The sequence below is a fragment of the Lethenteron reissneri genome, chromosome 55 (genome assembly GCF_015708825.2).
Source record: "Lethenteron reissneri isolate LAM-NWPU_2019-01 chromosome 55, ASM1570882v1, whole genome shotgun sequence".
Classification (NCBI taxonomy): Eukaryota; Metazoa; Chordata; class Hyperoartia; order Petromyzontiformes; family Petromyzontidae; genus Lethenteron; species Lethenteron reissneri.
The window spans coordinates 5671429-5694347 of NC_083833.1; the positions used below are offsets into that span (position 1 = coordinate 5671429).

General features: G+C 50.9%; 1 protein-coding gene across 1 annotated transcript in view; it reads right to left on the minus strand.

The window, feature by feature from the left end:
- The window catches only part of LOC133356779 (WASH complex subunit 1-like), a 111340-nt gene that overhangs the window by 65244 nt on the left and 23177 nt on the right, over positions 1 to 22919 (minus strand). The window contains exon 3 of the mRNA XM_061574447.1: positions 13699 to 13810. Coding sequence (XP_061430431.1) covers positions 13699 to 13810 — 112 coding nt within the window. The remainder of the gene's footprint in view (positions 1 to 13698; positions 13811 to 22919) is intronic.

Genomic DNA, 22919 nt, shown 5'->3' on the forward strand with positions numbered 1-22919 from the left:
AATACTTTAAACGTGTTTTCTAAAAAAATCCACGCGACCACGCGTAGAACACGCAAACTCCAAACTTACAAATGTCAGGGTCGGGATTGAACCCACGATCCTCCTGTCTACCAGGCGAGGTAGTAAACATCATCTCACCACCATGGCACATACATACAAGCAAAAGGACTCCTTCTCCCTGCCCACCGCCCCAGCTAACCGAAAATCACGTAGATACGAAGTGCGCTGTACAAAATACAATACAACGTGGATTTTTACATGGAGTCTAAATGCATAGACCGGATGCGTAGATACCATACCGTAACAGTGGGCGTGTTTACTTCGTAGACAGAGACAGAGAGAGAGAGGTCAGACATAGGCAGAAGATAACAGGGGGAGGGAGGTATTCGGCGAGAAAATGACACTCTCGTCGGAGCTTCCCGTGTGCCGACTACAGGTTGCGGCGGTGATTTTCTGACCAGAGGTCACTTCGGACGAAAGGAGATCATTTGGCAGCGATTCCAGCCGACCACAGAGAACGCGTCCCGGCACGGCGAGGCCGGCCGCGCGGCCATCAGAACGACGAGACGGAGTGTGCAACGGGAGGCCATTACGCGCCGCCACCGAATATTAGCCCGTGGCGTTCAAATTTCAAACCGCGGGCTGGCTGTGCGCGGAAAAATGAAGCGAGGCGGGGGTAAAGACATTCCAATTATTGTACGCGGGAGGGCAGGGGGAGCTGCTTTGGCACCAAACAGATTCGCGCCCAGCAGCGGCAGCAGCGGCGGCGCGTACGCTGCTGCTGCTGCCGCTGCCGTCTTTAGCAATGAGCATGAACCATCACGCGAACCCCGGCCATCCTCGCAAGCGGCGGCTTTATGGTAGCCATCAAACAAAGACGGCCATCGCATCGCTCGCTTTCGGACGCGCCCCCGCGGCCGTCTGCAACGCTCTTCCTACCGATGTTAGGAAGCCACTGGAGCTAAGCGACTTTTCAATCTAGATTTCTTTACAACTGCTTTTTTGCGTTTAGTTTCATGTCCTTCGCCACCGCACCTCCGACGAAGCACGGTTGGCTACACAGGGTGCGAAAGAAGTTCAACGGACGGTGCGACGGGACCGAAGGAACCCGTCGCACCGTCCAAAAATAACACCCCAACCCGCCGCCTAGGCCTCGGCAAGGTAAGGTAATTTACCTTTTTTACCGTGTAAAAGATTAAAGGGTAAAGGTGTCCACATGCCAAGGGGTAAGGTAAAGGGTAGGGTAAAGGTAGGCTCGTTGCTTTTTAGCTTTAACCTTTTACCTTACCTTGCCGAGGCCTACCGCCACCTGCTTAGCAAGGTCCAGTTAATAGTTACCGGCATCTCAGGGCACGGCGACGCAATCCGCAAGGTCGGGAAGAATTGCGGCTCTCAGTCGGGACCCATCGCGTTCATTTTTAGCGTGCCCATGCTGCGCGCGGGCCAAGCCAATAACAAGGTCAGAGCGGGCCGCGGAGAGCATGGTATGAGAGGACGATTTGGACGCACTGGGTGTGCCCTGTGGGGTGGCGGCGGGTTGATGACCTGAAAGTGAGAGCACCTTCTGTCGAGTCAGAACAAGGTGGCCTTGTCTTCTTGGTTCTTTCGGTAAAGTCACGTAGAAGGGAAATAATAAAGTAATAAAAATAAAACATAATAAAATAATCCTCACGACGTTTCGGCCACAACGCAAGCAGCCGTCCTCAGGTGAAGAACAGGTCTGTCGGGAAGACAGCGTCTGAATGAAACACCCCAGGCTTGGAGCGTATATTTAAGCTGGGTTGGAGGGGGAAGAGCGCCTTGACAGAATAATTTGCATATCAAGAGGAATTTAGCATATTTATGGTAAATGCAAATTATTTCGTCAAGGCGCTCTTCCCCCTCCAACCCAGCTTAAATATACGCTTCAAGCCTGGGGTGTTCCGTTCAGACGCTGTCTTCCCGACAGACCTGGTCTTCACCTGAGGACGGCTGCTTGCGTTGTGGCCGAAACGTCGTGAGCATTATTTTATTATGTTTTATTGTTATTATTTTATTATTTCCCTTCTACGTGACTTTACCGAAAGAACCAAGAAGATGAATCCCTGCAGTCACGAAAGCTTTAAATCGAAAAAAAAGTGGCCTTGAGTGATTCGCTTCGCCCCCTTCAGCTGCCCGCTGAGTTGTGCCGGGGAATTTACAAAGTGGCACGTCCCTTGTTGCTGCGGATACCGAGATGCATTACGGGATTATTATTTTTTGCTACACATCCTCCGGTATTATACTGGTAGGAACCTCCTGGTTCCACCAGCCCACAGGGGATTATTGTGTCCGTCCGTCCGTCGTGCTTCCAAAAATGGGTAGGGGTGGGGCTGGGTGGAGAGGGGAAGGGTTGGGTGGGGAGAGAGGGGCTGGGTGGGGAGGGGAAGGTGGGGAGGGGAGGGTGGGGAGGGCTGGGTGGGGAGGGTGGGGCTGGGTGGGGAGGGGAGGGTGGGGAGGGGCTGGGTGGGGAGTTGTGCCGGGGAAGGGCTGGGTGGGGAGGGTGGGTTGCTCGGTCAATGGCCAGGGTCAACGGCGGCGTGGTGTATTCCGCAAATATGGCCGACTGTGAGGGCGGGCACAAGCCGGCGTGAGTAGGTTAAACGTTGAGTTTTATAAGGGACCACGGGGTGACCAGCCCCTCCCCACCCTGTCACATCCCTCCCATCCCACACCCAGCCCCACCCTCCCCACCCAGCCCCCCCCCCCCCACCCTCCCCACCCAGCCCCTCTACCCTCCCCACCCAGCCCCTCCCCAACCTCCCCTCCCCACCCAGCCCCTCCCTGCGCGACGGACGGACGGACACAATAATCCCCTGTGGGCTGGTGTAACCAGGAGGTTCCTACCAGTAAAAAAAACACACTTGAGAAACCCGTTTTAAATCGCAAATGGACTGCCAAGATTGTAAACCCAAGATCTCAGCAGTGTCGGCTCAACGTTCTGACCTCTGAGCCTGAGCATCTAGGCTGCTTATAAATGCCACACAGGAAGCCTCTGCCAAGCCCACACACGCACATTCATCCGTGCGTATATATTTGGAGAGAAGGCCAGTTTCGCAACCCAAACCGTACAACCCATGAATATGTAACCCGTTGAAATTGGCACCGACAGTGGTGATCAGAAGGGGCCCACAGGGACATGACATCCCTTGGAAATTCCAAACTGCACGACAATTAGGCTCCCAAGTGCAGGAGAATGCGTCTATTAGAAAAAGAGCATCGTCTCAGGAGAGAGGGTGTTTGGAGGATTCTGACCCAATTCTTCAGTCATACAACCCATGTGACCTCCCACAGCCCAGAATGTAAAAGAAGGTTCAGTTGATACCCGGTGGCTATTATTCATTTATTTATTCATTCACCATTTCGCTCAGGAGAGCTCGGCCAAACCTTTGCAGGGGGTCACTTAAATCTTGTTCTCACAATCCCCCTCCCTACCCCCGGCCACTGGAATTTATTAACATTTTAACCGGGGAATCTTGCTGCCGTAGCTACCTTAAAGGGATGTGTGTATGTATGTTGAACTTGTTTCGCCAACCGGTTAAGGGTAATGAGCTAAATGCTGCTGCTGCTGCAGCTGCTGCTGCTGCTGCTGCAGCCGCTGCTGCTGCAGCTGCAGCTGCTACTGCAGCTGCTGCTGCTGCTGCTGCAGATGCTGCTGCTGCTGCTACTGCAGCTGCTGCTGCTACTGCAGCTGCTGCTGCTGCTGCTGCTGCAGCCGCTGCTACTGCAGCTGCTGCTGCTGCTGCAGCCGCTGCTACTGCTACTGCAGCTGCTGCTGCTGCAGCTGCTGCTGCTGCTGCAGCCGCTACTGCTGCTACTGCAGCTGCTGCTGCTGCTGCTGCTGCTGCAGCCGCGTAACGTTGAGCAGCGGGGTTCCATTTGATGTCCCGGCGCGGCGGTTGAAACAACGACTCGAGTTTCATCTTCTTGGTTCTTTCGGTAAAGTCACGCAGAAGGGAAGTAATTAAATAATAAAAATAATTCTCACGACGTTTCGGCCACAACGCGAGCAGCCGTCCTCAGGTGAAGATCAGGTCTGTCGGGGAGACAGCGTCTGAATGAATATTATGTTTTATTTTAATTATTTTATTACTTCCCTTCTACGTGACTTTACCGAAAGAACCAAGAAGATGAATCCCTGCAGTCACGAAAGCTTTAAATCGGCACGAGTTTCTTGAATCTCTCTCCCCACGGCCTCTGCGAACCCAGCAGTGTGCATGGGTACACCCTATAGATGGTCCAACGGCAGGTTGCCACGTTGGCGAGATGTTAACAACCTCGCTTGGTATGCAGGAGATCGTGGGTTCGATCCCGACCCTGATGATGCTTGTAAATACGGAGTTTGCATGTCTCTCTCCCCGTGATCACGTGGATTTTTCTTCGGGTCCTCTGGATGTTTCCCTCCACATTTAAATCGACGTGTCTTCAGCGTATTTAGATGCTATACATTTGCACGTGATAATAAGCCACTTCGTTGCGCTATATTATTTGTGGCCGGGTCGCTTCTTAAAAAAAGCTACATAGCTCAGTGGGCCTTACCTAGCAAAATAAAAAAAATTGTTTATAGTTTAGTTTAAATCGCTGCGTGTGGTGGGGTAAAGTGTGTGTACCCACCACCTCCTTCAAGACATCTGCAGCCAGACGCTGGATGAATCGGCCAAATACTGGCGATAGGGAGCTCAGAATCAGAAATATGTATTCCGCTGGGGGAATCCGTTGAGCTGCAAAGCGCTTTTTCACAGATACTCGAAAGAGAGAAAAGGCCAGAGTACAAATATTCCAAATTTTCAGAAAAATTTATTCGCAAACAACCACATTCGGTAAAAACCAATAAGCCAAGTCGCCCACTATTAGTAAATAAAATCCATCTGTGAAATATAATCGCTTATTGATAGCCTTGTGCTATAACTATGGTGCAATTAACAAATCCCATGAGGATAATTATTATCATTATCACGTGCGAAGGAGGAGAGCCAGAGCCCGGACGAGTCGCCTATCTTTCACGCGCTCGTGACGACTTATTTTGTTCGTTGTGATTGTGCACAACTGCCAACGCAGCAGCAGCAGCATTGCCAAATCAAGTGCTTCTTGATCATTACTGTAGTGGTGCCACCACCGTGCCCGGCGTCCAGGATTGAGTCTGCGAGCGAGTCGAGTGTGCGCGTCTGTCCGTCAGTCTGGCCGCGTGGCAGGTGCCCACAGGATGGATACGCTCCACCGCCACCTCCACCACCTCCGCCATGTACGTGCTCGCGCCGCGCCGCGCCGCACCGGCTTACTAAACTTGTTACAGGTAGAAACAATGTTCCACACTGCCCACCAGGGATTTTTTGTCTCTCTGACTGTCTGTCGTGCATAAATATATATATAATATATAAGCAGCTCTTTGATTGGTGGAGACTTACTGCCGGGTACGGAGAGGGGAGGTGCCTAAGGGAGGGGGGGATCAGCGGAGGGGTCTGAGAGAGGGGGTCAGGGGAGGGGCCTAAGGGAGGGGGGATAAGGGGAGGTGCCTAAGCAAGGGGGAGGGGCCGATAGTGAAGGGGGCTGTCTGCCTGGCTACCTCAAGTCAAGTGATCTTTTCTACAGGTAGGAACAACAGGTTCCACACTGCCCACCAGGGATTATTTGTCTGTCTGTCGTGCATATTTGTCTGTCGTGCACGAATGCGCTGCCCAACAAAGTTCCTACCTGCCCACTCCGAAGGAACGTGTTTTGTTTAACCAGGTAAGGCTCACAGAGCTTCACAGCTCTTTTTCAGAAGCGACCTGGTCACAATGATAGCTCAACGAAGTGGCTTATCATCATGTGCAGATTTATATCGGCCAATTACTCTAAACGCGTGTTTCTTAATGTGGAGGGTAAAACCGGAGGACCTGGGGGAAATATCCACCCGGGGAGAACATGCAAATATATAGCAGGTGTCAGGGTCGGGATTGAACCCATGACCTCCTGCATACCAGACGAGGTAAAGGAAAAGCTGAGGCCTCTGGGGGTGGGGGGGCAGAGGCACACGGCGGCACGACAGACGGCCTGTCAAAGCAGCCTCGAACGCCGTGCCAGAGAAACACGCGTCGCTGCCGCAAGTCTAGCAGCAGAGTGAGCCGGAGCATGGCCTGTGTTTGCACCAAACTTCGTGCCCCCCACCCACCCCCACCCCTCGGTAAAACACGCTGGGCTTGCCCTCTTTGAGTGACGCAACGGTTAAGAGAAGCTACCACCAACAATGGGAGCTCAGCAGAGGAGGTTGTGAGCTGTGTGTGCGCGTGCGAGTGTGCCAATGTGTGTGTAGGGCGAGTGTGCCAATGTGTGTGTAGGGCGAGTGTGCCAATGTGTGTGTAGGGCGAGTGTGCCAATGTGTGTGTAGGCCGAGTGTGCCAATGTGTGTGTAGGCCGAGATTGAGAGCGAATTTTTTAAGAATTGAATTTTGATGTTTCGTTTGTTACCCTTCCCCGTACCCCCGATAAGCACGGTTCGCTACGTACGGTGCGAAAGAAGTTCAACATACATCGGCCTTCATAGGTGCTCGTTAACAGCCCTTGTCCCAGCAGTCTGTTGAAACTATATGGGGTATCTCTTTGTCCCTGGGTAGGCAACGGTAGTGCAGCGGTTAACGCACTGCCCTACGAACCAATAGCAGTGGAGAATATTTGAACCGGTCCCAGTCCTCCCCTAGGTTGACTCAGCCTGTAACCTCAGCACTGGGAAGACAAATGCGCCCGTCCGGGTGCGGTGTTGGCCACCGATCGCCTTTGTGTGCCACGTTGGCCTTCACAGGTACTCTAGGGCAGCACTTTCCACCGTCAAGAGCGAGCGCACAGAAGCACGCCGCACACAATCAGCAAACTCGCGCGCCCGGCGCTTGATAACGGCATAGGTCAGGTGGCACGCGCTCACCAATTATCTTGCCGGGTGCCCTTTCGGCAGCTCTAAGCCCTGCCCTTTCAACTGGCTGGGAAACAAAGCTATCAGCCGCTACTTGCGTGGAGGGCTCCGGGCAGATCGAAGATGCTGGGCAGCAGCAGGGGCCGCTCACACAGTGCCAGAAACGAGCAGACGGGACGCGTTTATATACTTGGTTCTTTCTTCGGTAAAGTCACGTAGAAGGGAAATAATAAAATAATAAACATTAAACATCATAAAATAACATTCTCACGACGTTTCGGCCACAACGCAAGCAGCCGTCCTCGGGTGACTTTACCAAAACAACCAAGAATATGAATCCCTGCAGTCACGAAAGCTTTAGATTAAAAAAATGGGACGCGTTTAGTTTCGCGCGGAGAGGCGAGGAGGGGGGGGGGGGGACACCCCCGGAATCAAATCGGCGGGACGCGTCCGCCGCGGGGCGCGCGCCGGTGGGGAAACCGCCGCGCTCGGGCGGTAGGGCAGCGGCTGCCCACCGTCTCTCTACTGCTGGGCGAAGGCCCCCCCCCCCTGCCCCCACCCCCCACCCCCCACCGTCGCCGCTCACGGTTCTCACGGCGTCGACGATAGACCGAGCGCGACAGCGCACACGAGCCGGTGTCATTGGACGCGCTCTCGGGGGGCGTTGTCCTCGCCCGTGGCTGCCGCCCCATCGTCAGTCGCGGCCGCCGCCCATCATCCCTGGACTGGCGATGTGTCTTTTTTAAATCCTTTATATTAAGTTCGCTTGCTTGCTTGCTTGCGTGCTTGCGTGCTTGCTTGCTTACGACCGTGCAAATCTTTCGGTCGTTTTTGAACCCACTTCCCGTGATCCAATCGAGCTGACATTTTGCACACAGACTCGTTGTGCGAGACAATTAATGTTCGTGAACATTTTTTTCCAAAATTTTACATTGTTTAGGGAAAACAAATTAAATATTTAATTACCAATTGCTTAATACTGGCAGACAATCATCTGACCCATAAGTGGCAGCCATCTCAAGCCAGAGGACGAGAGGACTCTAGCCGCCACGCATATAAAGGATTTATAGTGAAAAACTTTGTTTTTACGGGTTATATTTTTTTTCATTGCTTCTTTAATTCAACAACAGCCCAGTATAAAGCACAAGCTACGGGGAGGAGGGTGGGGTGTACAGATATTGCGCGGACGGACAAGAGCCCCCAGGTCAAGGGAAGGCTGATAGGGCCTCACGTCCTCTACTCACGTGGGAAGCCCGCTTACTATTCTTACTTGTCAACGTTACGTACCGCACTAGCCAATCCACTGCTGGATGAAGGCCCTGAAGGGGCTGGCTGCTCAATACCTCGGTGATCTGCTGGAACCTTATGCCCGTGTCCGGCAGCTACGATCCACCTAAACCGGGCCACCTGGATCTTCGTTTTCACCGTGTTTCCTAAATTAAATCACGACGTTTCTGGACACTGTGTTGCGCCCGAAACGTCGTCATTTAATGTAGTTGTTTTCATTTATTTTATTTTATTTTTTTACCTACGTGACTTTACCGAAAAACCTATAGATAATAAATAATAACAATAAAAAATTTACCCGCATTGAAACAGGCATTGACGCGGTATGGGTGGCGGCTCCCGGGGCACCCCTGTTACGAAACAAAGTGCTAAGGCGGTGGTGTGTGTACCGAGGACAAATCTGCATTGAATGGGCGATAGTTGAGGTTTTTAGGGCTCATCCGAAAACACATTTATCTTCTCTTGCGTATCCTTCCGTGCAGGGTCGTTTGCCTCTTAGTTTCAGAGCAAAGGGTTGCCAATGGGATTCAACAAGAGGATTTTTTTGGGTTAGATTAGACCAACTACCACCAGACAAAGCCAATTAGTAAGACTTGCACAGAGACCCATAAACTCGCACAGAGGCCCAGAGACTCGCATAGAAACCCATAGACTCGCACAGAGACCCATAGACTCGCACAGAAACCCATAGAATCGCACAGAGACCCATAGACTCACACAGAGACCCATTGACTCACATAGAAACCAATACATTCACATAGAAACCCATAGACTCACACAGATACCCATAGACTCACAAGAAACCCATAGACTCACACAGAGACCCATAGACTCACACAAAAACCCATAGACTCACAAGAAACCCATAGACTCACACAGAGACCCATAGACTCACACAGAGACCCATAGACTCACACAGAGACCCATAGACTCACAAGAAACCCATAGACTCACACAGAGACCCATAGACTCACACAGAAACCCATAGACTCACACAGAGACCCATAGACTCACACAGAGACCCATAGATTCGCACAGAGACCCATAATTTGTTGTCTTTCCCCCCCACATCCGATCAGCACGGTTGGCTGAGTATGGTGCGAAAGAAGTTCAACGTACATAAAGCGCTGCGAGGCCTTGCTTCAATGGCGCTACGTAAAATTGAGTTTTACTTATTAACCGACTCGCACGCCACATCCACTCCTCGGCTTGGGCGAGTGAAGGAGAGTGGAGACCAAAACGGGTTTTGGAAATCGCTCGCCACTTGCGGTAGCCGTGGGCCATGTTCGAGAATCAAACTTTCGTCGCCCGTGTGCATAGCGCAAATGTGCCGGCATGTGTAACTACATCGACAAAATACCGCACGTAGCCAACCAAAGTAAAAACAAAAAAGCAGCTCTCCAGAATTGAATTTTCAATCTGGTTTTGAAAGTGCATAGCTTGGAGTGGCTTCCTCATATTGGATAGGAAGTGCGTTCCAGATGGCCGCAGAAGAGCGTCTGAAAGCGCGCGATGCGGTAAAAGATGTTTCTAATATAACTTCAAGCCAATGGGCTACTTTGATTTGTAACAATGTGGCGATGCCCGCGTTTTGCTCGACGTCGTGGGAAACGCACTGCACTGCAGCGAACAGACTCTTGCGATTAGAGCCGTTAGGTGCGATCTGTCGGGACGTTAAAAATGTGCCACTCCGCATTAATGACATTTCACGATGACTCCGGGGCCGAGATTGTCGCGGGAGGAATCCCACCTCGAGCAGATATCAAACGACACCGAATATATTTAAAGCCGTTATTATTCTTATTGTCCTATTAAATATTTAACGCACTTGCCTAAAAGGTCATTGGGGTGGGTCCTCGGAATCGAGTTTTTTTTTTTATTGTGAAGCCTGTAGGCACGTGGCCTGTGGAGACAACGGCCGAGGGGAGGGAGCGGCTTTTCCAATGATGCTTGATGGTCGGCATCAAAGCCAGCCAATAACAACCCTTCATTGCCGAGGTCTCGAGGTTCACCGTCCCGTTCGCCCGATTCTCTTCAAGCTCGCTCGCGGCGGCGGTGAGGATTATCAAACGTCGGGGAGCGCGGCGAGGAATAATTACACTCGCAATTTAGTTCACGTCGGGCAATTCGCTCCGCTCTCACGACGCAGGCATCGGCAAACGTCTCCGGAGCCGCATGAAATTGTAGAGGGATAAAACGACCTCGGTAAACGCTCTTTTACCGCATCGCGCGGGCGCTTTCAGATGCGCTTCTGCGGCCATCTGGAACGCTCTTCCCTCCGATATATGAAAGCGACTGGGAGATATGCACTTTTAAAACTAGACTGAAAATTAATTTTGTTACAACTGCTTTTGGTGTTTAGGTTGTTGTCCTTTCCCCACACACCCTCCGATTAGCGCGGTTGGCTACTTACAGTGCAAACGGAGTTCAACATATCTACATACATCTAATACATTTAATCAAACATGACCCCAGACTCGATCATCCGTATTTCATCGATGTAGCTATAAATGTCAGCGCATTCTGCTATGCACCCATTGACGTAAGTTTAGAAAACAAATGGCGTGAGCCGCATCAAATTGGCGGCCAGAGAATTGTATTTTATTATGTTTTATTTTTTATTATTTTATTATTTCCCTTCTACGTGACTTTACCGAAAGAACCAAAAAACTAATACAGACCCTTTCGTGAGACAAGTTTCACAGCCGTTTACAGAAAGTGCTGTAAAAAAGCTGCTCTACAAAGCAATGGGCAGCTGCACTTCTACACATTGGCGGCTCGTAGCCATACCGTGCGGATTCCACGTTACAATGGCTGGGGATATTTTCCGCACACAGGACAAGCGGACGTTTGCGTGCCGAGCAAAGTGGCACCGATTTTATTGATCTCCCGAAGAATCGTGGGGCTGGTTCGAACCGACAACTCGTTTTATCGCGAGTCAAGCACTCCCCCTATCCGCAGTGCCACCAGGCGCCGTGCGTACGCGCGCACATACGCGCGCCCCGCACGCACAAGGCATGCGTCCCCGTTTGCGAATCAATAAATAAGCAGCTGATTCAGTAAAATGCCACCCCGAACAAAGTTGCGCATTAAGAAAATGTGTTAACCAGAGGCCCACATTGTAACCTTTCTGAAAGTCATTGCACACGCAATCACCTATTGGCAGGCTGCTTAAGTTAAACAAGCCATGTAAAACGTCCATTACCACCTCTTTGTTCGGTTAACAGTTAAATCACAAGCTGAGCCGTGTGGCTTTCCCCGGGATCATGAACGGGCATTAGTGGGGGGAGAAAAACAGGAGGGCGCTCTCGCACAGAGTCGCGACAGCTTGAGTTCAAGTCCCGGGTCAAGGTCAACTCAGCCCCATAAGAAATGTATTACAGGTACAACACTCTATGCATGTTTAGCAGAAGTCACAAACGGGTTTTGATTCCTTAGCCGTACCCGTACCCGGCCGCACCAGGGTCGCAAACGGGTACCCATACCCTACCCGTACCCTACCCGTACCCTACCCGAAATGAGTGACAAACGGTTACTCACCAGTGACTCACGGCCTACCCGTACCCGTACCCGGCTGCACCAGGGTCGCAAACGGGTACCCGTACCCGTACCTGGCCGGGTACAGGCAGCCGGGTATCGGGTAGGGTACGGGTATCGGGTACCCGGTTGCGACCTCTGATGTTTAGTGCTGGCACAGTGGAGAGCATACCTGTCAACCAATACGGTTTACCCGTGTTCTTGTACAGGGAAATTGAGTAAAAAAACATGTTTGTGTTTCTCCCTTGTGATGGGACTTTGCAGGATGAACGTTGACATTTTTAAGGGTACGGGGTGACCAATAAGGTCTGAATTGGTCTGTAATAAGGTAGGGCACTGATAAGGGCTTGGCAGGTATAGGAGAGAGTCATGTCTGGAACGACGCTGGGCCCTTTCATCACCAGACCGCACTGACCAGCGTGGTGAAGTATGGTCAAACAAACCCCACGAATGAATGAGGATGGCCTTCATCTAGCATAGGATTGAAAGAGGGATGTGAATTATTCTTCTCATTATCATTGTTTTGTATTTCTCATTCTACTAGTTGTATGATCACCGAAGGAGGAAGCAGGCCAGAAAATGGGACCCGCGCAGAGTTGGAGCAATTAAATCAGCTCACGTGTGAGTCGTTACACGGGCAAGAGACGGTGGCGGCTTGGAGAGGCTTTCATCAAGCAGTGGATAGATCATGGCTGATGACGACAACGACGATGACGTCACTCATCCAAGCAGGGCAGTATTGCCCATAACACCGCCGCTCCCCCACCCATGGATATCACAGTAAGGAAGAAAAAAAAAAACTCCACCCACATCAAAGTGCTTGCCACAAATGAACCACAATGCCCCGCTGACCTCAAGGAGCATAAACCATCACACGCGGACTCCGGTCATCCTCGCCGCAGCGGCTTCTGGCTGGCCATCAAACAAAGACGGCGGTCACCGCGACGCGACGCGGCGCTTTCAGATGCGTTTGCGCGGCCGTCTGGAACGCTCTCCCTTCCGACATTAGGAAGCCACTGGAGCCATGCACTTTTAAATCGACATTGAAAACTAATTTCTTGAGAACCGCTTTTTTGTATTTCGTTTGTTGTCCTTCCCCTGCACCTCCAATTAGCAAGGTTGGCTTCGTAGGGTGCGAAAGAAGTTCAACTTACGTACATACATAGGGAACTGCATTCGAGCACATACACTCTCATCGTCGCTCAAAATACCAGCGCGGTCTTCCAGGGGAGGCCGAGTTTCAAATACTTTTTTTCCCTCTCAATATTTCGCCACGCACAACTGCGGGCACCTTCGACTCCCTGGAATGTTTTGGCAGTGGGCGGAGGAGCGGTGGCGACGTGATTGGGGTGCTGCGCTACCACCGAGGCGACTTGAGTTCGACCTTCAACTCCTACTAAGACGCCCGCGGTAGTGCGTGGCAAAAGCTCGAGAGAAAGTTTGAGAACGTGTTTCTATGTTGAGCTTCTTTCGCGCCGTACGTAGACAACCGCGCTAATCAGATTTGCGGGCGAAGGACAACAAAACTAACCACAAAACGCAGTTCTGAAGAAATTCGTTATCCATTTAGATGATTTCAAAGTGCATAGCTCCAGTGGCTTCCTGATATCGGAAAGAAGAGCACTCCAGACAGCTGCAAAAGTGCATCCGAAAGCACGCGAGGCCGTGACCGTCTTTGTTCGATGGTTCGCCAAAAAACTGTCTCTACACACAAACACGTATGTCTGTTGAACTTCTTTGGCACGGTACATAGCCAATCGCACTAATCGGAAATGCGGGAGGAGGAGGAGGAGGGGGGGGACAATAAACTAGACACAAAAAGCAGTTCTAAAGAAATTAGTTTTCAATATAGGCGATTTTACGAGTGCACCGCGTTTCCAACCCTCAACGCGCAGCTCGAACCCGGACTGCCGGACTGGTCAACGACACCCTGTGCCGCTGCCAGACCCCCCCCCCCCCCCCCGACTGACCTTGATGGCCTTTTTGCTGCCCTTCATGTGGTCAATCTTGGCCTGGGCCAGACAGAGGCGTGTGTCCAGACCCTGCAGCCGGCTCCTGTTCTCTTCGATCCTCTGCGAGAGCCTGCACACGCGCACAGCGCACACGGCACACGCGCACAGCGCACGCGTTGCGGCGAGGGTTCGAGATCAGGGGCTAGGGTCGGCGATGGGAGCTCAGCATCCCCCATAAGGGGTTAGGGCCGTCCAGAATATACCGTAGAACAGGGGTCGGGAACCTTTTTGCCTGGGAGAGCCATAAAAGCCAAATATTTCTAAATATATTTCATTGAGAGCCATATAGTATTTTTAACGTATAATAAATTAAATATGTCTTACTTTTAATGCGACTTCTGGTCACGGGATCCGTGACCCGAGAAATTTTATCTTCAAAACTAATTTCTGTTTACTTTAAAATAACACAGTATTATTAAGTAATATCACAAGTATTTTAAAATCAGTTCCAAACTGATTTTTTTTATTATTATTTTTTTCAACTCAAAATTGTCTGGGAGCCATATGCCGTCACCGGAAGAGCCATATATGGCTCGCGAGCCATAGGTTCCCGACCGCTGCCATAGAACATAGAACGGACGCAACTCCCGACCCACAAAATACGACGGAGACATCGCGGCGATACGCTGCTCCGCTGCCTCCTGACGCGGCGCGATCGGTCGGCTCGACCGCCTGAGATGAGAAATGTAAGTTGTTGCTCTGCATCTACATCAGCAGCCGTACGAAAGAAGACCGAGGAGTTAAGAGTCAATGCTAATCGTTAGGGCTGGGGGTTACTGTTAAAGGTTAGTGGTTACGGGTTAGTGTTAGTGGTTACGGTTAAGGGTTAACGCAAGGAGCTAGAGTCAGTATCTTAAATTCTAGGAGTTAAGTTTGATGCTCGGGGTAGGTTTGGGGACAGTGTTGAAGGTTTAGGCTCGAGTTATATTAAGATCAGGGTTAGGATTACGTTTAAGGAGTTAGGGTTATTATGAGCATTGGAGTTGATGGTTAGATTCTGTGTTACTGTTATGGGTTCAGATTCAAATTAGAATCGCGGGTTACGGCTTCATTTACACGATGGCATTCGGGGGGTCGGGGTTAGCGTTACGGAGAGGGTCACGGAATTAAGGCTTCGGATTAGGGTCGGCTCGGGCTGGGGGTTAAAACTCGGGGTTGGGATTCATGATTGCTCGGCTGAACCCACGGGCATTGGAGACGCCGCGGTGAAAATCATCGCAGCGCTCCGCCGCCTTCACACGCTCATCCCCCTCGCAGCGGAGAGGCTTTCACGGCACAGGCAAGTTTCAAGTTTCAAGTTCATTTATTAGGTATAGCCCTGTGAGCCATTCGGCTCTTGAATCGGGTGCAACCGCAACAAACACAAAAACTAAAACATGAACAAGAAAACATCTTAAAGTGACTATGTGCAAACAGAAAATCCAAGAAAAGACAGCAAAATATTGCAGAAAAAGCACCGTACACCAACGCTGTGTGCAAAAATCCCAGTTGGATGCAAGTCAAACAAAAACAACAACAACCACAAGACAACTTAAAAGGCGGAGCTGTGTGAACGGACCGCGTGAGGCGCTTCCATCGTGGCAAATGACCACGGCCTCTGTCTACGTCGAGGGATCTCCGACTGGCAGTGCCTCCGTAGGCCGTATCTGGCCCTTGGGCGCACTCTTGAAGGGGCCCCGCCAAAAGAGATACGCTTTCGCGACGACTCAAAGAGACAAATTCGCGTGACGAAAGAGAAGAACTTCATTTTTGTTTTTTGCACGCGCGTGATAAGATAGCGAAAAGATCAAAGATGCAGCCGAGTGAGATGAACGAGAGAGAAATCAAACGCAGGGATGACAGAACCGGAGACGAGAGATACAGATTATTTCGAGGAGAGGAGACAGATAAGCGAGATAAGACGGACGGGATAAGAATGCCGCAGGTAAAAAAAAGGACAGATGAGCGAGTTGACAAAAGAGATAACGGGGGGGGGGGGGGGGGCAAGCTCTGTCGGAAAGAGGTAGAGGTTAAAGGTCATGTCCAGGCCGGACGACGTCATGATGCCTCGGGGCGTCGGTAAGGTACGATGTCGAATGGCCTGCCAGCACGCTCGCGCTCATTTTTATTCCGTGGCCCGCGGACAAAATTTGGTTGACGAACAGTGGTCTCCATGGACTCCGCTCGCGCTCAACTACAGGGGGAAAAAAATTAACCCGTAAAAACAGAGTTTTTCACTATAAATCCTTTATATGCGTGGCATCGGTTTCATTTTATTATTCATTTCTGTTGTTCTTGAGTAAGAGTTTCATTTTTATCACATTCGTACTTTAAATTAAATATGACATTTTTTTTTTCCTAAAAAGTGGAAAATTTTGGAAAAAAATTGTCACGAAAATAAATTGTCACGCACAATGAGTCTGTGCAAAATGTCAGCTCGATTGGATCACGGGATGTGGGTTAAAAAACGACCAAAAGATTTGCACGGTCGTAAGCGCGCAAGCAAGCAAGTGAACTTAATATAAAGGATTTAAAAATCACAGCAATTCCAAGGCATCACGTTGCTAAATGCAATCTCCAACCACATGCAGGCGAGATAACCTCTCTCTCTTTCGTCTCTCTCTACTCTGTAGAAGGACCACTGCCCAACATTTCAATGTGCTGTGTGATTTTCAATCATTACATACAACCCATTAGAAATATGATATTTTTTCTAGATTTGAAGTTTTCGTGACTGCAAGGATCCATACTCTTGGTTCTTTCGGTAAAGTCACGTAGGTAAAAAAAAATAAAAAATAAAAGATTTTAAAAAATCACGACGTTTCGTTTGCAACACAAGCAATCATCATCAGGTGTGACAACCACAGCATGAAATTTTACAGTAAAATTTCAACCACAGCAAGAAATTTAACAGTAACATTTTTTTACAGTAACATTTCTTGCCGTGGTTGTCAAACCTGATGACGATTGCTCGTGTTGCAATCGAAACGTCGTGATTTTTTTTCTACCCACGTGACTTTACCGAAAGAACCAAGAGTATGGATCCTTGCAGTCGCGAAAACTTCAAATCTAGAAAAAATATCATATTACTATAAAAAGGGCTGCATATGTTGCGTCAGCCATGGGGAATTGTTCGACCATAATTCACCATGCTGGCCAGTACGTGTTGGTGAAAGGGGAGAGGGACCCTGCACCGACTCGTGTATCACTCGCCACCGACGGGGTTGGCTGTCATCAAGGATCGAACTCGGGTCACCGGGCTCGTGGCGGCAGTGCGCTAACCTCTGTGCCAATGCTCTCGCATCTAGTAGTAGGTTTTTACCCTTTCAACTGGCACAAAACTGACACCTTTATACAAGGCATCATGTTTGCAATAACCACAACACAAGCAGTCAAAATGCAAACAAAAAGAAACAACTCTGATAATGATAATAATATGCACTGTCTTGGAAGTTGATTGGTCCACAGCCGAGACAGCTTTTCTTAGAGCCTAGTCTCCATTGGTGTTGGACCAGATGACGCCAAAAGGCGTGCAACTCAAACACAGCGCACTATCAGAGTATTGAGAGCTCGGGGTAAGCATTTACACTATGAGACCTCCTTTACCAGTGGCAAAATATAGTAGTAGGTTTTTTACCCTTTAAACAGGTACAAAACTGACACCTTTATACAAGGCATCATGTTTGCAATAACCACAACACAAGCAGTCAAAATGCAAACTAAAAGAAACAACTCTGATAATGATAATAATATGCACTGTCCTTCAAGTTGATTGGTCCACAGCCGAGACAGCTTTTCTTAGAGCCTAGTCTCCATTGGGTTGGACCAGATGACGCCAAAAGGCGTACAACTCATACACAGCGCACTATCAGAGTATTGAGAGCTCGGGGTAAGCATTTACACTATGAGACCTCCATTACCAGTGGCAAAATATAGTAGTAGGTTTAAACCCTTTAAACTGGTACAAAACTGACACCTTGCTCTCGCATCTCTCCGCTTGTTATCAGCGACGGACGGTGCGGAGGATTGTTGGTTCGCACAAGACCGACACGAACCAGCAACATCACAGGACAAATAGTCCATTTGTAAAACAGACTTGAATGCGGTCTACGCTTTGGTGTTGACGTACCACCTTTAATCACAACACATTAGTAAAACGCAGTCAGGAAAAAATTCGAGCAATTCCCAGACCAAAAATGCATTGTCATTTCAGTGATGTAAGAACACAATTTCTACACAGTTATATTTTTATTCAAACAAAAAAAACCCCATGATGTTGGCTGCTATATCACACACACACACACCCACATCAATAACGGGTTGTGAAAGGTTCAACGATGCCTCTGGGCCAGTTGGATGAGACCCATAACCATTTCAGCCACACATGGGCAGCACTCCGTAAGACCGGTCCCCCCCCCTTTCACGTGACGGGCAGTCCAACAACCGCGGAAGATCTCACACCTGCCCACCCCCCGCCCCCCCTCTATTCCCAATCGCTGCCTCGATTTGCACGGCAGCTGCTCGCGCGTTCGCGAATCTCGCTGCTGCAAAATCAGCAGCGGGGGGGAAGGTGGGGGGATTAGAGCTTGTTCAGCGGAGCTCTGCGTCGCGCGTGTACCGTAAGCTCAACGGCCCGGCGGTGCACTCGTAACCCTCTTCATGCGAAACAATGCGACCGTCATCGCGAGCCACGGGTCAATCCACCGCTGGGTGAAGTCCTCCGCCAAAGCCAGGCGCCGTCTCGAGCGGGTGTCGCGATGCAATGCGTGGCCGGGAGCGGAACGTCACGAAGGTGGCGGGACGGCACACTCAACACGACAGCGCTGTTCGTCGCGTGGCAATGAAAGGGACATTTTAATTGTCAGGCATGAAATTTAACCGAATTAAGTGCAGATCCAAAGCTAATGTGATGGGGTTTTTTTTTTGTGCAGTCACTGATGACCACCAACTTACTTAGCAACATTTCACTTATGCAGACTGAGCAGACATCTGCACCATAACGCAATTATGCAATTTAATGTAGCATTTAATAACGCATTTGAATTCAAGTTGCGGCCACATTAACCACCCACGATACGATCAAATAAAAATTAGCCAACTCTCTAACCAAAAGAGAGTTTCTGCTGGAGGTGCATTCCACGATGCTTATTACCACCACTCGGCATATCGCAAAATCAAAGGGGATTAGGACATTGGAAGACGTAACTAACTGTAAAAATATGGCACGCCAATTTGAACGAAAGGGAAAAAACATAACACGCGAACACGCAAATTAGAAGTAAACAATTAATTACACAAATTAAAATACAAATTGCGTGACGCAAGCAGCGTTCAATGGGCCCGAAGGTTTCGCCTGGAGGGTAAAAAAAAGTGGCGGGTTTGAATTCTCACCGATGGCAGCCACCAAAGCACTCCTTGAGGCCAAGCTGCTGCTGGGCAATACGCGTTGTGCAAGTTGACCCTGGGGCAATTTATGAACCGAAGTAAAACCGTACAAGCCTCTTTGTCATTCCACTGCCGGATGAGGACCCTCCCTCCTCTCTCCGCAATGATGTGCGGGTTGTGGCGATGAATGGAAGGTGAGATTGGTGAAGGTGGGCGGCGCATAGATGCGGGAGCAATCGAAAACACTGTACGACTATTTCCTCTGCTGCCCACTACAAACCCGGTGGCTCTCGGCGATGACCCCATCTTGTTAGGAGATTAAGTGTCCCTTCGGTTCACTCGTGCGTGAGAACACCCAGCGGCGGAAGCAGACATTGCAGAGCTGCAACCGAAAGCCCTTCAGGTGACCTCTGATCAGCAAGGTGGTGGGGCACCGCTTTCTCACACAGCCTGCTCCCGAGACTAATGTTCATCGCACCACAGTAAAACCGATGTTGTTAATTCTCACACAGCTGAAACGTTTTGCCAAATGAACTGCAGAAGCAAATGTAATTTTGTCTGTGTGTGTGTGTCTTTGTGGCAGTCATGGGTGACCGGGCTGAGACCACGGATGCATTTAAGCCGGTTTAATCGCAGGCGACTGCCGGGATTTGAACTCGGCATCTCGGTGGTGGTGGTGGTGGTGCCACCGGTTCAGTGCTCTGACCTCTGAGCAACTTTGGTGAGCTCGAAAAAGTTGACGCTGAAAATTCACTCGTTACATCCGACCACACAACCTCATTTGCTTGGGCGTCTGGGACAGCTGTTTGTTTTGACGGTGGGCGAGCGCATTTCCGGCAAACGCTATCTCACGCAGCGCTGGCTCATTAGAGCCGAGAGTCGCGTGTGGCACAGACAGATTAGCTTCACCTTCCCAGGCTAAAGGAGATCAAAGACCCACGGAGACAAAAAAAAAATTATTAAAGCCTGCAAAACAGAGCGTGTTTATTTCTCTTGATGAAAAAGCTGCGCCTTCGCATGCTATGAAAGAGAAAAGGACGAAGAACCCCCATAGTTTGAAGAATATTCGCCGCCCCCTTCTACCCACCCACTTCGCGTTTTAGGCCTTCAAAACTGGTCTCGTTTGCAAGCAAGGCTTTGATTCCCAGGCACTCGCTATCAAACGCGAGCGTCTCCCAAAGTCATAACGCGAACCGAAGACTCCGACAGAAAGGACGCACGAAGGGCCACTAACTCTTTTTCGATTTGAAGCTTTCGTGACTGCAGGGATTCATCTTCTTGGTTTTTTCGGTGAAGTCACGTAGAAGGGAAATAAAAAAATAAAAAATAAATAAAACATAATAAAATTATTTTCACGACGTTTCGGCCACAACGCAAGCAGCCGTCCTCAGGTGAAGAACAGGTCTGTCAGAAACACAGCGTCTGAAATTCAGCGTCTGAAATTCAGATTCCACGACAATTCTCTGGTCAGGGTGGGGTGTTACGGGCAATGGTGCCGTGCTTGGATGAGTGATGATGATCGTCGTCGTCGTCGTCACCATCGGCCATGATCTAGCCTCTGCTGGATGATAAAGGCCTCTCCACGGCCATCCATCACGCTCATGCATGAAACACTTTCATCAAACTTGGCAACGAGTGATACGCCGCCGCCGCCGTCATCATCGTTCGCCACCGTCAGCCGTGGTCCATCCGCGGCTGAGCGACGGCCTTCCAGAAGGCGTAAAACAAACCTGCGGCAGTGGCAGTGGGTCTCTCACATGCCAGGGGCCCGCACAACGGGGTCCCGGCGTCACCGCTCCACGTTCCACGGCGCACGTCCCCCCCCCCCCCCCGTGCTCGAAGGCCAAACCCACCACCCGCGTGACTTCAAGGGCGGGACCACACTCTGGCCGATTTGGTCATATACCCCCCCCCACAACACCCCCTAAATCAACCTGACCCAAATTACATTCGGTCCAATTAGCGGAGGGGGGGGGGGCAATCGTTAAAAAAAACGTTTTAATTACGGTATAATTGGCCATTGTAGCCGACGAGGCGGGCAGCGCTGACGACGCAGGGCTATCGTTATCCGCGGGCCGCGCGATGCATTTGACGAGCTGCGGGGGGTCGCGAGCAGCAGCAGCTGGGGCGCGTGGGCGGTCGCCAACCTCGGAGCGGCGCTAATGGAGGCGGATCGCTAAACGTTCCGCGCCACGCAGCCACGACCACTCCCGTGGGCTCGCGAGACGGCGTCGGCCTTGTGCGCGCGCCGCGCGTACACGGCACCCGCGCGCGTGCTGCCTGTGCATGCGTCTGCACGCGTGTGCACGCGTGTGGAGGGGCGGCCGGGGGGTGGTGCTGGCGACCCACCCCCCTCGTGCGCCGTGCCGGCCTTCATAGGTGCCCGCTAACAGCACTTGGAGACCAGTCGACCGAGGGGGTAGGAGGCCCAGGACCGGTTCAGAAATGCCGTCACCGGCGTTGACCGTGAGCGGGAATCGAACTCGGGACGCCGGGTTCTCAGCGCGGAGCCGATCGCCGTGCCGCCGCTCCCAAAGCATTGACCTGTGACCCCTGTCACGTGCTGCTGTTGCTGCCGACGCCGCTGCCGCCACCAGCGAGGCACATATGCAATGTGGCAGGTGTTCTGTTGGTAATGGAACAATTTTGGAGGCCCCTTTTTTTTTATTTCGGTTGTAATATGAAAGAAAAAAAAATACACTGCAACAAAAAAAAAAACCCATCATCTCTGCATCAATCGTGAGCAGCCCAACTGAAATTAACTCGTAGCAGGTCCCATGTGTCTCCGTGTGAGTGCGTGTGCGCACGCGCGTCAGAGCGCGTGTGCGTGTTTGCGTGTACGGGGCGGCGAGCGCGCTTGCGCTCCGAACCCGGCGACCCGAGTTCCATTCCAGCTCACGGCCAACATCAGCGACGAATATCTGAACCGGTTCTGGGCCTCCCCTAAGTCCACTCAGCCTCAAATGAGCACCTGGGGCAGTGTGTAAACATCAAGGCGGCCGGGTGTGGTGTTGGCCACCCACCCCATCGTGTGCAATGTTGGCCTTCCTAGGTACTCGCTAACACCACTTGTCCCAACAGTTTGTTAAAGTCTACATGGGAGATCTTTGTCTTTGTAAATTAGTGTGGAGGGTGGAGCAGTGGTGCAGTGATCAGCGCTCTGCGCTAGGAAATCGGCGACTGGAGTTCGATTCGTGCTCACGGCTAAATATTTGAACCGGTCCTGGGCCTCCCCTAGGTCGACTCGGCCTCAAAGGAGTACCCGGTGCGGTGTGTAAACATCGCCACTGGGGAGAAAAAGGCGGTCGAGCGTGGTGCTTCCCAAACACCTCCTCGTGTGCCGTGCCGGCCTTCACAGGTGCTCGTAGCAGCACCTACCACTGTGCCGTACGGGGGAACATTTGTGTTACATATTTGTGCGTGTGGAATTGGGTATTCAATCCACCTGTGCTGCCCCCTAACACCACCATGTATGTCTCTATTTAAGTAACGGATTAACACCGAGCCCACTCGCGCGGCACAGCAACACCGCCGAGGTCAACCCAGCGTATCAGCAATCGCGGTATTAATCCCGAAGCTATTACGCAAAGCATCTCGAAAGCCAAGTGCGCGTTAGCGTGGCCTCCCCTCCCGAGTGGCCTCTACTCCTGACCTTCGCTCAACATCAATTTACCTGGTCGCCCATCACCGTTTCAAGCCCTGACATAAGGTGGGGGGGGGGGGGGAAAGGGGAGCGGGGAAATAACACAAAAATAAAGATGAAGAGAGAGGGGAGGGAAATGTAAAACCTGTCTTAATAAATATCAAGGTCTGAC